Source organism: Lithobates pipiens, unplaced genomic scaffold (genome assembly GCF_037356315.1).
Source record: "Lithobates pipiens isolate NorthernLeopardFrog02 unplaced genomic scaffold, aLitPip1_a1.2 Scaffold_18, whole genome shotgun sequence".
Lineage (NCBI taxonomy): Eukaryota > Metazoa > Chordata > Amphibia > Anura > Ranidae > Lithobates > Lithobates pipiens.
The window spans coordinates 239,956,794-239,975,681 of record NW_027507758.1 but is presented as its reverse complement, the minus strand read 5'-3'; the positions used below and the strand labels follow the sequence as shown (position 1 = coordinate 239,975,681).

Sequence of the window (18,888 nt, the reverse complement as noted above, 5' to 3'; positions counted from 1 at the left end):
GCCAGAAGTGCCATACTGTATTAAGTTTAGAAATAGTGTTGTTGAGCGGAGAAGTAAAATAAGCCATGTTGTAAACATTGTTTGCGAAGATCTGCTGAAGAAGGTGGTATTTGTTCCCATTTTAAATCTATCTAGTTCCTAACTGCAGTCAAAATGTTGTTTATCAGCTTGGTACGGAAGCACGTTTGGCTGTATTCGACACTGCCAGCCCCAGGAGGTAGAGAACTGGATCAAAAGAGACTAGAGGGCCAAATAATGATTCTAATAGGGTTTTAGTGCTTTCCCAGAAAGAGTGTATCTTGGGGAATTTCCCAGTAGATGCGGTATAGCCTACCCACAAAGGCATTACATCTCCAAAAGCGCTGGGTTTGAATCCCAGCCACAACACTACCTGCCTGGCGTTTGCATGTTCTTCTTGTGTCTGCATGGGTTTTCTACAGGCACTCTGGTTTCCTCCAAAAACATGCTGGTAGCTTAATTGGATGGTTCCTGTCTAAATTGACTCTAGTATGTATGAAAATGAGTTAGGAACCTGAGATTGAAAGCTCCTTGAGGGCAGGGACTGATGTGAATGTGCAATATATACAGTGCCTTGAAAAAGTATTCATACCCCTTGAAATTTTCCACATTTTGTCATGTTACACCCAAAAATGTAAATGTATTTTATTGGGATTTTATGTGATAGACCAACACAAAGTGGCACATAATTGTGAAGTTGAACGAAAATGATAAATTGTTTTCACATTGTTTTACAAATAAATATATAAAAAGGTTGGCGTGCATTTGTATTCAGCCCCCTTTACTCTGACACCCCTAACTAAAATCTAGTGGAACCAATTACCTTCAGAAGTCACCTAATTAGTAAATAGAGTCAATCTGTGTGAATTTTTAATGTCTGTATAAATAGAGGTGTTCTGTGAAGCCCTCAGAGGTTTGTTAGAGAACCTTAGTGAACAAACAGCATCATGGAGGCCAAGGAACACACTAGATAGGTCAAGGATAAAGTTGTTTAAAAGTTTAAAGCAGGGTTAGGTTATAAAAAAATATCCAAAGCTTTGAACATGGAGCATTGTTCAATCAATAATCCGAAAATGGAAAGAGTATGGCACAACTGTAAACCTACCAAGACATGGCCATCCATCTAAACTGACAGACCAGGCAAGGAAAGCATTAATCAGAGAAGTAGCCAAGAGGCCCATGGTAACTCTGTAGGAGCGGAAGAGATCCACAGCTCACGTAGGAGAATCTGTTCACAGGACAACTATCAGTCGTGCACTCCAGAAATCTAGCCTTTATGGAAGAGTGGCAAGAAGAAAGCGATTGTTTAAAAAAAGCCGTAAAAAGTCCCATTTGCAGTTTATGAAAAGCCATGTGGGGGACACCGCAAACATGTGAAAGAAGGTGCTCTGGTCAGATGAGACAAAAATGTAACTTTTTGGCATAAAAGCAAAACGCTGTGTGGCAGAAAACTAACACTGCACATCACCCTGAACTCACCATCCCCACCGTGAAACATAGCGGTGGCAGCATCATGTTGTGGGGATGCTTTTCTTCAGCAGGGACAGATTTGATGGGAAGATGGACATAGCCAAATACAGGGCAATCTTAGAAGAAAACCTGCTAGAGTCTGCAAAAGACCAAGGGCAGAGGGTCACCTTCCAGCAGGATGACGACGCTAAACATACAGCCAGAGCTACAATGGAATGCTTTAGATCAAAGCATATTCATTCATGTGTTAGAATGGCCCAGTCAACATCCAGACCTAAAGCCAATGGAGAATCTGTGGCAAGACTTGAAAATTGCTGTTCAGACACTCTCCATCCAATCTGACAGAGCAGATTTTGCAAATCTGACTGTCCTTGGGCAGTTTTTAATTGATTAGAAGAGAACAGTGAGGGGTTAGAGGTTTGAAATGTATTTTGTACACCCTTCAAAACCACTGTTTGGACCTACAGGTCTGGAACATCTGTAACCAGAAAGTGGCAAACTGTAACAGATGCGCCCCCCCCCCCCCCCCTTTATTGGGAAAAGGGATTTTGGCTAGACTCTGTGGGTATTTTGGCCTAGGCTTATGCCAAAAGAAAGGGCTGAACTTAGAAGTCTGGGTGATTAGGTGTTCTGTGTTTTGACGAGGTAGAGACTGTAAAGAGGGTTTTTTTGTTTTTTTAAATCTTCTACTGTAAGTGTAGAACCTTCCCTTCAAATAATTTGTCAAGTTCCTTGCCAAAAAGATAATCTCCTTCAAACTGCATATGTGTGAGGCATCTTATAAGCAGCTTTACCTGTCAAAAAACTGAGGACCCACAAAACAGGGTAAGGCTATATGGGAGGTGCCCAGGGGGCATGTCCTTAAAAGCCTTGCCAGTGTTCAATCACCCGACGGTACGTATCCATAACCTAGGGTCTCTGAGTACTCATGTTGTGTCCTGTACTATAGGATTAAGATAAATGTTTTGGCTTTACTTACACTTAAAATTATAACTCTATTCTGTCAGTTTTTCTACTGTTGTCTCAGGACTGGAAGAGCAGATAAACAAAATTTAAAAAGCGGAGCTCCACCCTAAAGTGGAGCTTCCGCTCATTGGAACCCTCCCCCCCTCCGGCGCCACAATTGGCACCTTTCAGGGGGGAGGGGGGTACAGGTACCTGTATAGTACAGGTATCTGCACCCACTTCCGGCATAGATATCCTCAGAATCGACGCCCCTTTCCGCAGAATCTACACCCCTTTCCGCAGGTCCCCTGCTGTCTGCTGGGAAACACACGGATCCCAGAGACAGCGGGGACCATCCTTATTGCGCAGCAGGACTCGCGCATGCGCAGTTGGGAACCGGGAAATGAAGCCACAGGGCTCCACTTCCTGATTCCCATAGCCAAGATGGCGGCGGCAGCACCCGAGAGACGATCGAGAGATTGGCTTCGGGTGCCGACATCGCGGGCGCGCTGGGCGGGTAAGTGTCCTTATTTTAAAAAGTCAGCAGCTGCAGTATTTGTAGCTGCTGGCTTTAAAAAAAATAAAAAGATAAAAATTTAAAAAAAAAACACACGGCGGAACTCCCGCTTTAATGGGATGAAGTTTCTCCCTTACATTGCCTTATTGTGTCTGAAGTTCATCTTTGACGCTGACGTTTAGGCAAAGTTTACACAGCTACATTGGTGCAGCTAGGACCAATATAAGTATGTATGTACCTGTATCTGTCCACCAGCTAAAGCTCAACAGAAGATGGGTGTTTCAGCAGGACAACGACCCAAAGCATAGAAGTAAATCAACAACAGAATGGCTTAAACAGAAGAAAATATGCCTTCAGGAGTGGCCCAGTCAGAGTCCTGACCTCAACCCGATTGAGATGCTGTGGCATGACCACAAGAAAGCGATTCACAGACATCCCAAGAATATTGCTGAACTGAAACAGTTCTGCAAAGAGGAATGGTCAAGAATTACTCCTGACCATTGTGCACGTCTGAGCTGCAACTACAGGAAACGTTTGGTTGAAGTTATTGCTGGCAAAGGAGGTTCACATGTTTACATGGTGTGTTCAATGAAAACATGGCAACATTTAATTCTGTGTGTGTTATTAGTTTAAGTAAACTGTGATTGTCTATTGTTGTGACTTAGATGAAGATCAGATCATATTTTATGACCAATTTGTGCAGAAATCCATCTCATTCCCAAAGGGTTCACATACTTTTTTTGCGACTGTAATTCATTCTAAGTGCAGCACTCATCATAAACAAATTAAAAATGAAATACAAAAGAATATTTATTCATTTAAAATCCAATCCTTTCAAAAAAATCCATGCATAAGTGATGGTGTGTACGGTCAAAAGAAAAGGCCTCAAATGTGCAAAAAATGTGCTACCCAAGCCAGAAAACAGTCCAAAAAAACTCCAAAAAGACAGGAAGAACTCCCCTATACGTCCAGTAGTAGTAGTAATGGTGAAGGTGGCTGCTTACCAGAGATTATTGGCTTTCAAATGAATGAAAGGCCAGAAGCGCTTTAGGGGATAAACCCCAAATAACTCCACTCTCAATACATGGTGGCATATAGAACATAAAATCCCATAGTAGGTCTTTATATATATATATATAAAAAAAAAAAAAAAAAAAAAAAAAAGAATCCACTCACATTTGAGAAGAAAATGGCAGGCATCTCAATATCATGAAAGCTACAGCTAGCAAAATATCGGCAACAAGTTCTTTGCGGCTCGCAGCAGCTGTATGTGGTGACAGCGCGCTAGGCACCTGCAGCTTTCATGATACTGAGATGCCTGTCATTTTCTTCTCAAACGTGTGTTCATGGAAAGCACATTTGCAGACTTTTTTTTTTCCCCCATACACACCATCACTTATGCATGGAGTTTTTTGAAAGGACTACATTATTATATGTTTTTTTTTTGTATTCAATTTTTCATGCATTTATGATAAGTGCTGCACTTAGTATGAATTATATGGAGTAGGTTTGTATCTGTTCTGGGCCAGCAGCAGTCCTTTTTTTCATTTTTTCCTTTTTTTTTTTTTTATCTAGTGTGGATTTTCACATGGTTATATAATTCATTCTAATAGCCAGAATAAATTATTATTCTGGCCAATAGACTGCATTAACCACTTCAGCCCCAGACCATTTGGCTGCCCAAAGACCAGAGCACTTTTTGCAATTCGGCACTGTCGCGTTAACTGACAATTGTTGTGCCATGTGGCTCCCAAACAAAATTGACGCCCTTTTTTCACCACAAATAGAGCTTTCTTTTGGTGGTATTTGATCACCTCTGCGTTTATTTTTTGCGCTATAAACAAAAAAAAGTGTGACAATTTTGAAAGAAAAACGCATTATTTTTAAATTTTTGCTATCATAAATATCCCCCAAAAATATATAAAAAAACAATTTTTTCCTCAGTTTAGGCCGATATGCGTACGTCGATTGCTTTGCGCAAAAGTTATAGTATCTACAAAATAGGGGATTGTTTTATGGCTTTTTTACTATTATTATTTTTTTTACTAGTAATGGCGACGATCTGTGATTTTTATTGGGACTGTGACATTATGGCAGACACGTCAGACAATTTTGACACATTTTTGGGACCATTGTCAATTTTACAGTGATCAGTGCTATACAATTGCATTGATTACTGTAAAAATGTCACTGGCAGTGAAGGGGTTAACCACTAGGGGGCAGTGAAAGGATTAAAGGGGTTGTAAAGGTAAATTTTTTAATTTCTACATAGGTTCCTTTAAGCTAGTGCATTGTTGGTTCACTTACCTTTTCCTTTGATTTCCCTTCTAAATGTTTTTTTTCTTTGTCTGAATATCTCACTTCCTGTTTCTCCTCAGTAAACTTCTCACCATCATCCGAGCTGGTGGTTAGTCAGCCAGAACAGCTTACTGAACAGCTTACTGAACAGCTTACTGGGGTGAAACAGGAAGTGAGAAATTTAGACAAAGAAAACAAAGAAAAAAAACATTTAGAAGGGAAATCGAAGGAAAAGATAAGTGAACCAACAATGCACTAGCTTAAAGGAACCTATGTAGAAAATAAAAAAATTACCTTTACAACCCCTTTAAGCGTGTTTTACTGTGTGTTCTAACTGAAGGGGGATGGGACTGTGCTGGGGAGATGACAGATTGCTGTTCATACGCTGTATGAACAGACGATCTGTCTGTCCTCCCCTCAGAGAACTAGAAACTGTGTGTTTACACACACAGATCCCGGTTCTCTGTGTGTCTCCAGCGATCGTGCGAGCCCGGCGGTGATTGCGACCACTGAGCACTCGAATCGGCTCTGTGGGCGAGCAGGGGTCGCCACGTTGCCGCAGTATAACTGGGGCGGCTGGTCGGCATGCGGTTAATTTGTATATGCACATAAGCGTGTATGCAATATGCGGCTTTTAACACTTTTTTTAAGCTGCTTTTTTCCCACCAAGAGAAAAGGCATTTTGAGGAGCTAAGCAAATGCCGAGTGTGCATGAGGCCCAAAGGCTACAAACAAAAAAAAAAACAAAGTGCACAAAGTTCCAGGATATCTTATTGTAACAAATAGATAAACGTTGTATAATTATAATGCTCCAATGCATTCTCAAGAGCTGTGTCTCTGTATGCTCAAAAAATGTTAATAAAAACGATACCATGGTGAACATAAAACTTAAAGAGGAACTGCAGTCTGCTCACATACCGTATATACTTGAGTATAAGCCGACCCGAGTATAACCCGAGGCACCTACTTTTACCACAAAAAATTTGGGAACATTTATTGACTCGAGTATAAGCCTAGGGTGAGAATGCAGCAGCTACTGTACTTGGAAAAGATGGTCAACAATGCCCATTTGCATGCATCAGCCTCACTGTGTCCATCTCACTGTGCCCATTTGCATGCCTCAGCCTCACTGTACCCACCTGCATGCCTCAGCCTCCTGCCTCACTGTGCCCATCTGCATGCCTCAGCCGCACTGTGCCTCAAGTACCTTGACCGGCATTGGGCCCACCTGCCGCTGTGCCGGCGTTATCTCCTGGCGCTATGCCCATCTGCAGTCTCATCTCCCGGCACCGATACATTCAGTCTAGTCGGTGGCCATGCAGCGTACCTAAGCACCGTCTCTCTGTGACGGAACAAAGACTCGGTTTCCCAGCAATGAATCAGTGTTCAGCCCATCACTGACAAGGAGGCGGCGGGGATTTGTTACACTGCATGGCCGCCGACTAGACTGAATGTATCACAGCGCCGGGGGATTAGGCTGCAGATGCCGGGAGGACTCTAATATAAGCCGAGGGGAGAATTTTCAGCACAAAAAAAATGTACTCGAGTATATACTGTAATTTGTAGTAAAAAACATATTTGCCCTTCTGAAGCTTCCCTCCAACCGCATATTATTTTATATATACCGTGATTCTGTACTTGCCAAATATGCTGCGGAAATCTCCCTCCGCTAAGTCTGGCTGCAACCATTTTAACTGTGAGCAGCTGAAGCTGCTGCCTGTTCACTTCCTGGATTTACACAGACACACCTCCAGCTCTGCAGCCCTGCAGTTCTTGTTGGCCCTCTTATGGACTCATCCCCCCTCCCTTCCTGGAAAAATCTCACGGGAGTTAGAGAGAGCTTTGCATGATGTCATCAGCCTAGGCTTTTTACCAGACAAGAAACAGGAAGTGGGCTGTATAAGGTATTTACTGGCAGAAAAAAATGTTTTACTATCCAAAGGTAAAACAACAAGGGCAGAAGATTTAATAGATGGAAAGTTGAAGAAAAGACTGAATGGGGAGTTGCCAGGAACAGCATGTGAGCAGCACCTTTTCACAGAGCTCCCACCATTCACCATGTATTTGATCCTGCTCCGGGCTCCGCATGACCTATTCTTTGGTACCCAAGGGTTCTGGATCTTCCACTGACCAACCTGATCTGTTTGGAGTCCTGCCGGAATGATGATTACCCATAAAAACAAGGAGGGAACCAAACTGCCTTAAATCCAACATGGCGCCGCCGTGGCCCCTCAGCAGCGTGGCTCGTGCGACACAGAGAAGGACACCGTGAGTAAGCCGCCCAAACCCCATAAAATGGGCGCTGGCGACCAACCCAGGGACATGAGGTACTATGCGCTGAAACTCTCTGGGCTTGCAGACATGACTGATACAACACAGCTGGAGGTTTTGGCTGAGGGGGAGGAGGTGGAAGGGGACCTGGCACAGGCAGCCATTTCAACACAGCATGAGATACATCTCTGAGGCGATAGAGGGAGATGAGGAGACCGAAAATCCGTCCCTGACTGCTACACTGTGGGCTGTCAATAAATATACTGCTTCAGTTAACACTTTACAAGATTGTTTTGGTGGCCTAAAAGAGGAAGTGACTTTGATTAGACAAGACCTGAAAAAAAAAAAATCAAGGAAAGAACCACTGCAGCTGAAAGCAGGATCAGCGACTTGGAGGACAAGTTCCCTCCTCTTACCAGGGAAACACAAGCGAACAACAGGCTGATTAAAATGGTTGATATGCGGGCTGACTACCTCTAAAATAGAATGAGACATAATGTGTGCATTGTGGGTCTCCCCAAGAAAGTGGTAGAGACCCCACGGACTTTGTGGAGCAGTGGCCAATTGAAAATATTTGGGAAGAAGGCCTTTACCACACTGTATGCCATTGAAACTAGCCATCCACGAAGAACAATGTTGGCTCAGCTATTACACTACAGGGATAAGGAGATTATTCTGCGCCGGGAAAAGCAAAACATCCAGTTTAATGGAGTACGGATCTCCTTTTACCCTGTCTTGTCTTTGGATCTGCAGAAACGCAGGGCCGGCTTTACCGAAGTAAAAAGGCGTCTACAAAAATCGCAGGCCCCATACGCTAAGCTTTACCCTGCTAGGCTCCATATCACAGCACGGGCAAGCATATTTCTTTGAAAATGCATCAGTATGGTTGGATGCCAACGAGAATGCTTTCTATTGGGCCAGGAGGCAGACGGCGGAAGATGACCAAGTCCACTTTATGCACCTTGATATCATGGAATGTTAGAGGGATACATGACTCCCTGAAGCGCACCATGGTATTTACCTCCCTACGCAAATACTTACCTGCAATTTGCTCATTTGCAAGAGACCCACCTGACCCTTGATTCCGTTTCTTGCTTGAGACTGTCATGGGTGGGGTGGTTCCATCATTCCACTCACACTTCTTACTTGAGGGGCGCGAGTGTACTGATACACAACTCTTTAGATTACCAAGAGATATAATGTGTGCTGGATGCAGGGGGGGAGATATGTAATATTGCTATGGCGTATATTTGCCTTGAAATGTATTCTTGCATTTGTATATGTTCCGCCTCCATACAATCACCAGGTGCTCAAGGTAGTATCAGAATATCAGTTGTGCCACCAGGATATTCCCCTATACATCATGGGTGATTTTAACTGTTTTTGGCCCTGCACTAGATAAACATCCCCCAGTGAGCACGGTACGTGGCTCTTACGTACGCCCTTGAAAAAATTTATTGAGGAAGTGGGCTGGACTGATCTGGTGCGATAAACAGTCAGGGGAAAAACATCTCTCCTGCTTCTCTAAATCATACATGTCCCTATCCAGAATAGATCTTAGTATTTGCTCAGCTGAATCCTCCTGGTATGTATCGGAGATTACCTACGCCATCCGCAGCATCTCTGATCACTCGCCAGTAATTACTAGCTTGGAGGTGAGACCGGTCTGAACTACGTCTAGGGCCCCTTGGAAACTGAACGCCTCCTGGCTTAACTTGTTTTCATCCCATGCGCAGATAGTAACCAAAATTGGGGAATTCTGGCAAGTACACAGGGAACATTCTAGGATGGAGAACACGTGGGAAACCTTTAACCCTTTCATGCCTAAGCCTATTTTTGACATTTGGTGTTTACACGTTAAAATCCATATTTTTTGCTAGAAAATCACTTAGAACCCCCCAAACATTATATATATATATATATATATATATATTATATATATATATATATAATTTTTTAGCAGAGAATCTAGAGAATAGAACGGTGATTGTTGCAATATTTTATGTCACACGGTATTTGTGCAGTGGTGTTTTAAACGCAACTTTTTTGGGAAAAGGGACATTTTTATGAATTAAAAAAAAACAAAAACAGTAAAGTTAGCCCAATTTATATGTATAATATGAAAGATGATGTTATACAGGGTAGAGATACCAAACATGTCAAGCTTTATAATTGCACTCGTGGAATGGCGCCAAGCTATGGTACCTAAACTCAATAGACGGCGCTTTTTTTTTTTTTTTTTACTGTTGCCAGGTTAGAGTTACAGAGGAGGTCTACTGATAGAATTATTGATCTCGCTCTGACAATCGCAGCGATACCTCACGTGTGATTTGAACACTGTTTACATATGCGGGCGCAACTTTCGTATGCGTTTTCTTTGCTGCGCGAGCTCAGGGGGACAGGGGGCGCTTTAAAAAATATATATATATATTTTTTCTTATGTTATTTATTTTATATTATTAAATTGTGTTTTTAAAAAATAAATAAAAATGTATCACTTTTATTGCTGTCACAAGGAATGTAAACATCCCTTGTGACAGCAATAAGTGGTAACAGGTACTCTTTATGGAGGGATCGGGGGTCTAAAAGACCTCCAATCCCTCTTTTGCATTTCAAAGTATTCAGATCGCTGAAAACAGCGATTCTGAATACTGTATATATTTTTAAATCTGGCGCCATTGGCAGCCGAGTAAACAGGAACCGACGTTGTGACTTTGCTTCCGTGTTTACATTCAGGAGACTGGAACAAAGCCGTTTACAGCTTCGTTCCAGTCTGTCTCTAGGCGCCGGAAGTGTCTCATTACAGATTGGGTCTCCCGATGGGACAAGAAGCCCGGTAAGAGCGGCGGGAGAGGGGGATGTCTCATCACGCTTCTCTGGGATAACAATCGAGCGGCTTTTAGCCACATCGGTTGTTATCCCTGGAAAGCCGATCGCCCGCTCTAAAAAACGGTACCGGGATGATGCCGGCAGTTGTGGGCATCATCCCAGTATAACTCCCGAAAGCCGAGGCAGCATATATCCGTACGCGCAAAGGGGTTAAGGCCTTCCTTTGAGGTACATTTATCAGGGAGATCCACATGATTAAGCAGGCCACAGAGAGGGTTTGGAGTGACTTGTGAGTGAGCTGGAGGCAAAATTTATATCTGATCCCACAGAGGAACACAAAAGACACATGGCTATCTGGTAGTGAGGCACTTGGTAGTCTTGCTACCTCAGCAGCAGAGCGGAAACGCTTATTTAATAAACTGGCTTACTATGAGGAGGGAGAACAGATCGGTTGCTTGTTAGCCAAAACTGCCCATTCACAACAGAAATCACCTTCCATTAGTGCAATGAGAAATCAGGCAGGAGCAGTGACCAATGCACCTGACCTCATTATGTCCGAGTTGGTCTCCTACTACTCCACTCTATATCAATTTAAACAGTCTTACTCAGCAGACTCCCTGCAGACGTACCTTGAGAGAGTGGACCTCCCTACTTTATCTGTTACTGCTAGGAATCAAATTGATGCTCCTCTTACTCTGGAGGAGCTTCAGAAGGCAACCGGGATGTTTCCTAACTCTAAAGCTCTGGGGGAGGATGGTATTCCAATGGAGGTATACAAGCAATATGCTGGCAGTATGTTACCAAAGCTATTGGCTCTGTTCAAAGAAGCTGAGAACAAAAGCCTCCCCTTGTCCATGACCAAAGCTATTATAGTACTGCTATTAAAATCAGGTAAGGATCCACTAGATCCAGGTTCATATGTGCCCATATCCCTCTTACAGGATGATGTGAAGATTCTGGCAAAGGTCCTGGCGGTGCGACTCAACAGGGTGATATCCTCTATCATACATTATGATCAGGCATTCAACAGTATTGAGTGGACATACTTGTGGGCCATATTGAAAGAATTTGGGTTTGGAGAGGAATTCAATTCTTGGGACCAGTTGCTATACCATGCCCCCAAGGCTGCCATTAATGAGGCAGGTAGAGTGTCCTCAGATTTCAGTTTGTACAGGGACATTTGGCAAGGATGTCCTTTGTACCCAATCCTGTTTGCTCTGGTCATCAAGCCCCTAGAGGCTCTCACCCACTACAATCCTGACATCCAAAGCTTTCATTATGGGGAACTACAGGAAAAGTTAATGTTAAAATCGGATGATACCATGCTGCTTTTGGGGAATACCAAAATGTCACAAAATTAAGCTAGGAGGGTGGTACAAACCTTTGGTCATTATTCTGGGTTGGTAGTAAACTGGACTACATCCTCACTCAGGTTTCTTGATAAGAGCCCACACCAGCAACTAACAATGATCCTCGATATTCTAGTATCTAGGAACATTAAATATTTAGGTATACAAGTCACTCCGGACCCTTTAGACTATCTGAGGTTGAATCTCACCCCCTTACTTAATCGTAGTCTCGATAGGATTAAGGTGTGGTCCAGGTTGAACATGTCACCAGTATGTATGATCAACCTTATAAAAATGATTCTTATGCCCCAAATTCTATACGTGTTACATAATTCACCACTGGTTATCCCACTGAAACAGTTCTGAATTATTAACTCTATGTTTCGATCTCTAACATGGCACTCCTCTAAGGCCAGAGTGAGACTGGAACAGCCTAAGGAAGCAGGTGGGTTGGCACTGCAAAATCCATGGCTGTACTACCTGGTCTCCCAGGTACAACACATAGCCAGAACTATTAACTCAGCCCCTGCCCCGGAGATGAACTTCGCGGATACCACTACTGAACTCCTTAAATTCACGATTTGAATGGGGGGGGGGGGGTCGCTGAGGGATTGGAAGCCTTGAAGTTCGGTAAATCAAATAAATCATACCCCAAGTATAACCTAATGCATAAGATTTGGAATAAAGTTAGGACACTACTACAGGTCACTGGGTTTACTAAGTTTAGCCCTATATGGCAAAATTACCGGTACACTGAGATAGGGAAATTGCAATATAGTAAAAAATGGCAGCAATACGGGATAAATATTCTGCAATGGAGAGATGCATGCTTTTGCGGCTCTTCAGGCGGAATTTCAGCTCCCCATGTCCATGCAGCTCTACTACTTCCAACTCCAGTACGCGATAAAAGCCCAAAATGATGTGGATGCATGGGGACACAACACTACTTGTATCTTTAATTACATGTCAGAGGTATCATCTTATAAGGGCTTCATATCCTGCAAATACGCTATGCCACGTAATCTATGCTTACCAGATTCTACCCAAAAGATGATATCCCAGTGGAAGCGGGATGTTGGGCCCTTTGAGGAGGAACAAAGGAAGGAGGCGCTATTGGCGGTTTCACAGTGTTCTTTAAATGTTTCTCAGCACCTGTCCCAGTTGTATATACTTCTGCAGGTCCATTATACTCCTGCCAAGTTGGTTAAAATGGGAGTGCGCAATGATCCCTCATGTACTCGCTGCATGCAGGACCACAGCGAACTAATACATCTTCTGTGGCATTGCCCCAAATTACATGTTTACTGGATGGAGGTTATAGCAGTTATTAACCAAGTCTTCCAGGTTCAGATTAAAAAGGATCCCAACCAATGTCTGTTAGGTATTATAGACCATGGCTTGGTGGAGGAGGCCCCTAGGCAGGCGATAGCCAGGGCCCTTTTTCAGGACCCAAAACGTATTTTACGGCACTAGAAATCAATGCAACCCCCTACAGTGCGGGAGTGGATAGAGCAAATGGGCAACACTTTAAGGCTAGAAAAATATATCTACCGACATAGGGGCAGTACAGCAAAGTTTATTAAGTTATGGGAACCATGGCTGAACGTACCCACATTGGCTCCGGTGGAACTTGTATTGGACCATTTGCTATGATCATTATATCATATCAATATCATATAATCAAAATTTGCCACAGCAATACCAATTGCTGGGCCCCTAGCTCACACTCAGCGGGGAAGGAGGTGGGGGGAGCTGTGCCTCGATACCTGTACAACTTTGTATGGATCCAAATGAGATCTCTGCACATGTCACATGATGCTGTTTATTGCTTCTAACCTGTAGATGTATACACTGTACATGTTCATTTTAAAACCCTCAGTATCCTATGTGGAATTAAGGTCTGCGAATGTATAACAAAGTGTACTGCTCTGAAGCCAATAATGGATGTATTATGCTTGTTTAATAAAAACTTGTTTTGAGATAAGAAAAAAAAAAAAGAAAAAAAAAAAAAGACTTAAGGTTTGCTTTAAGCATCCAGTGATCACCCACTGACTAGGTGGAAACCAACATGATGGGAAAAAAAAAAACTATGAAATGTTCCCAAGGGATCTACCCCAATCAAAACGCAATGTCTCCAAAAATGATAGTATCAGCCAATTGGAGCCTTGGGAGTTGTGTTGGCATCTAGACGTTGATGTTGTTGTGACGAAAAGGGCAGTATGATTGTCCGATATAGTTGACCTTATTCAATAAGCTGTGTGAACACTAACTTTGTGAAATTAGAATTCTGTAATACTTTAGTAAATAAACCTTTATGACTCTAGACTATATATTCGATTTGGAACAGTAAACACATTCCCTTTTTAGTAACAATCAATGATCTCTTCAAGCAAAACCTGAATCTGAAAACTGGTAATATTAGCAGACCAGGTTAAGGATCCCTAATTTTATATTAGTTCAGAAAAAAATGATAGTCAGAGGCTAAAATAAAGATCCCAATCTATGTGTTAAAGCTTTGTAAATTGAGCCTTATATAATATTATATATCCCTATGTAGCTGCCAAATTTTGTATGGTTGAACAGTATACTTTGACTTACCTTTCAGTAATTTCTTCATTAACACCTGTTATATCCAGACTAGTTTTACTGTCACATCTGTTTTCTGGTAACTGCACACTTTCACTAACAGAGTCATCATTCTGTCTTTCCTCCTGTGTTGCATCAGATATATTGCACGGAGTTTTCAAATTATGCTTTACAGCAGGAGAAGTGGACTGTGGCTTTTGCTGTTGTTCAGCAGGAGAGTTTTCTGTGGGACTGGTCTCTTGTGTTTCAGAGTCCACCTGCTGAGTAGCTAGCTCAGTCCTGTCCCGTTTCTTTAGGCCTGTAGAACTAGCATGTGACAACATAGGCTGATCCACAGATAAAGATTTGCTGTGTAATTTTTTGGCTCTTGGAGTGGTTGAGATCCCAGCTTTGCTGGATAACTGCTCTTTTGAAGCTTTTGGCCTGGAAGAAGTCGATGCCAGTGTGGAAGATGATGTTTTAGTGGCAGCTGTTTTTCTGTTACTCGAAGAGGCATCTGAAAAGGAAAATAAGTGATCAGCATATACATGTGATTCACATTCTGCTTAAAACCAAATATTTTTTCAAATAATTATGACAAGCCCAGTTTGTCTAACTATTTTGATTGGTATGTTGTGGTTATATGCACCATCGTTCACCAGACTCATCTTGTGTTAGGCCTTGTTCACACTGGCATTGGTAACAGGGGTTTAGGGTGCATTTTTGCCAGTCCCCAAATGCTTAGCAATGCAGCCTACAATGGCTAATATGGACAGTGGACAGAGCTGTTCACATTCAATAAACATACAGCCTTTGCATTGCTGTTCGGCAAAAACAATGCTATATGTTGAGTCTGGGAGGCATTGAAGTTGGTCAGCTTCTATTCAAGTCTATAGTAACCCGCCATAAATGTGCTTGAAGGGTTTATGGTGAATTGTCTTTATACAATACTCCATATTCCCATCACACACATTCCTGGATAAGCTCTAAAAGTTCTGGGTGCTGCAGCAACAACCAGCTGGGGACTGGTTCAAAAAGTCACAATGAAGATATTTTCCAGCACACCATGGATCGACAAAGTAGTGCCCAAACAGATTTTATTGCATGATTACAACAAAAGCAGTGCAATGTTTTGGAGACAAACAGGGCCCATTCACATGCCTGACGAAGGGGCCCTGCGTGGCTCCGAAACGTTGCACTGCTTTGTGTTGTGATCATGCAACCTTGTCAATCCATGGTGTGCTGGCAAATCTCTCCATTGTCTTTATATAACAGACATTTGCTCTACTCTTTACGAAAAAGGGTCTTCAGCTAATTTTATACTTACGTCGTACCATATTGTATTGATGTTGTCTCTAATGCCTTTTAACAAGGCTAGAAAGTTTGTACACTTGTTTAAATCGGGGAAACATTTCCTACATTTGCATTGTAGGTGTACTGCTTCTTTTGTTAAAACTTTAATAGATGTAGGTAAAGAAAGTTTACAGCTCATTTGACAAGAGTCTATAAACTTTCAGTGAGCTGGAAAAAATAAATAAAAACACTTCAATCTTAAACAAAAAACTATTGGAGGGCATCTGGGGTGTGAAATTTAAAGTATGTTGGTTCATGCTAGTGTCAGGGTTCAAACTTTTTGCAAGTGCGAAACTGACCTTACAGGGGGAACTGCTTTCCTGTTATCTACAATAAGTCATCAGTTAGCTACAGAATGCATTCTGTCTTGACAAACAATTGCTCAACTCTCTGACATCCAATATGTTGAATTTGATTTTAAAAGAGAAGTATTGCCTTAAAGTGGAAGTAAACCCTTCTATCGTTTTCAGTCAATCCGATGCTGCATCTGTACCTGGCTGGCTCTACCCTGGCTCTACCCTGAGAACTGAGCAATCAAACACAGCTGAGTGCCCAGTTCTCTCCCTCTGCTCTGGGTAGAGAGCCAGGACTGTCAGTCACCAGCTCTTTGCTCTCCCTCTCCAGCGCTCACTGGTCTGGGCTGTGGAGAGGGTGGGAGGGGCTGAGCCAGGTGCCAGTCCAGCCATTTGGGGGGGGATCTTGACTATATGGTTGGAATCTTTCCTGAGCCTGGACCGACTTAGTGACATCAGCTGACAGCAGACTTTAGCCTGCTGTCGGCAGAAAATGGGTCACAGGAGTGCAGAACTAACTGGACTCCTGTGATCTACAGGAGAAGTATAGCCAAAATAGCTTTGACTATACTACACCTTTAAATTTAAAATAGGGAATTGTATTTGCTGGGAATGTAATGTTTAAATGTGTGTACTAGCCAAAATGGTTGCACATCTGGCTGGAACCTGCTTTAGTGGCCCCTAAGAGCTTGGTAACATTTTATTTTCACCACCTGAGAGGAATAACAGCACAAATATTCACTTTAAAACCCATTAATATCAATGAGATTGAAGTTTAAGTGTTTCATGTTCTCCAGGATTTCAGCCACCAAATTTAAGGGAGTTTGGGCTATATGTCCATTAAATATTACTTTTTTTGCTCTGAATGTAACACAAACATTGTTGTACAAAGAAATTGCATGCTTTGTTTGTAACCAAAGAGTAACACAACTGCATTTGGGAAGTTCACAAGAGATAAGCAAATAGAAATCTCCTAAAAGGTAACCTCAGTAGTTATGCTCTGAATAGCATAGCTTTAAGGGTACACCCTGTTGTCTTTGAAATCACCTTTACGCAATTTAGTGTAATCGGTTATATACTTACTATTCTCCTGTGTGCCTACTCGACTTGTTTTAAGTGCTGGAGCAGACAGCTGTTTGGAAATACTTTTGGCAGGTTTTTTGCTGGAAGGCTCATCTTTTCTATGGCTTGGCCCAGCAGAAGCAGCAGAATTTTTTGAAGTTGTGACAGCTTTTTTTGTTTTTGACTCAGGCACTCCTACAGTCTTCTCAGTTGACTCTACTAAAAAAAAAGACCATAAATGTACCATAAATCAGCCTCTATAAAAAGGTTTTCCATTTTGCATGAAAAGTTGACCCCTGCTATAGAACACAGAGGTTGATTTACTCAAGGCAAATGGACTGATGATTTTACAAGGGAAGTTGCACATTGCAAGGGAATTATCCCCAGAGCTTAGTGAATAAGGTGAAGCTCTGATAACTACCACTATCCAGTCAAATGCAGGAAAAAAATGCAGATTTTTTTATTTCCCATGTATGCAACTGGGTATTTTCTGCAAAGTGAAATTGCACCACATTCAAGCTCTGGGGAAAATTCCCTTACATACTTCAAATTTCATTGCAGAGTGAACAGTTTATTTGCCTTTAGTAAACTAGGAGAACTCCTTCCACCTCACTTCTATATCAAGCAATGGTCGTTCTTCCATTCAGATGACATTTTTTGAGTTTGCTGATGGCATCTATCCACTCAGACATAGCATCCAATCAAACATTACAAATATAAATGATGATATCATTTTTAGGAAACTTAGTGTGTGGATGGAAAGACTTCTCTTGGCGTCACACAGAAGGATGTCAGGGGTATCTACTTTCCAATGAAAGGTGAAAAAGGATATTTGACTTGCCAATCCTTTTCTAGGTGAATATTATGATACACATGCAAAGCATTCATTTACAAGTTTTCTTTAGGAGATTGGACACTGGCAAAAAAAGGAGCTGTATAGAAAACCCAGTATAAACCCTCCCACTCCCAGCATCACCTTTGTTTTGTAGCAAGCAATAGTAGGAGTGGATCATAAAAAACAAGAGAGGGGGACCTATGTCCTTAATGTACTCCAAAAAAAGGATTTTACAATAAGTCAAAAATCCTATCTTCTTATTTGTACATTATGGGACACAGGTTTAACATTCAGGTACCCAAGGACATACAAAAGCAGTCCAAAAGAGGGGTGGGAAACACAGCACATAAAGGCCAATATCCCCCCAAAAACCAACAGTGTAACAGAGGGGGCTCAACAGCTTTTAGAGTCGCCTGAAAGTCAGCATCATCTAAAAGCATGAATTTACTCCTGGTAAAACAAAAGTGTAAACAAAAGACCAGGTTGGAGCTGTGAAAATCTGAGAATAGATGCCTGATGCTGAAAAGTCCAAGAAGCACTAATCGATCTGGTGGAGTGCACTTGACAGGGAAAGTTGGAACCTTGCCCTTGAGGTTATAAAGCTTGAATGATGAACTGTCAAATCCACCTTTCAATAGTTGAATGAGAAACAGGCTGTCCCTTATGGGGACCTTCAGCAATGACAAACAGGAAGTCATGCAGTCCAAAAGGAGCTGTAACTAAAAGACAGACTTCAACAGTGCATATCATATCCAGAAAATGGATGGAAATCTCCTTAGGAAGCTTTGGAGCAGTATAGATAGATGGTAAAACAATATCATTGTTTGATAGCTAAAGGTACTAATTAAAGTAACCGAAGACAAAGCTTCATTGTTTTTGACAGAGTGGAGAGCATTAGAAAACTTGTCAGGTTTTTATTGCGGTTTGTGTTCCCATTTGGAAGATTAACTCTCTTTAATTTGTCCTGTTTATCATTATCACAGAGTGAAAGTGAAAGAAAATCCCAAACTTTTGGTCTGTAGCCAGAAAAGGAATAGAGGGGAAATCTTCCAAGGAGGACACTCGGTCTGGTGACAACCAGGG

General features: G+C 42.1%; 1 protein-coding gene across 5 annotated transcripts in view; it reads right to left on the bottom strand.

Moving 5' to 3' along the window:
* Positions 1–18,888, bottom strand: part of PHACTR2 (phosphatase and actin regulator 2) — a 323,856-nt gene that overhangs the window by 30,909 nt on the left and 274,059 nt on the right. For 4 of the 5 annotated variants that reach the window (XM_077486715.1, XM_077486716.1, XM_077486719.1 and 1 more), the window contains 2 exons: positions 16,992–17,189; positions 14,296–14,779 (listed from right to left, as the gene is read on the bottom strand). In XM_077486715.1, the coding sequence (XP_077342841.1) occupies positions 14,296–14,779; positions 16,992–17,189 (682 nt within the window). The remainder of the gene's footprint in view (positions 1–14,295; positions 14,780–16,991; positions 17,190–18,888) is intronic. The other variant, XM_077486717.1, reaches the window with a different exon arrangement.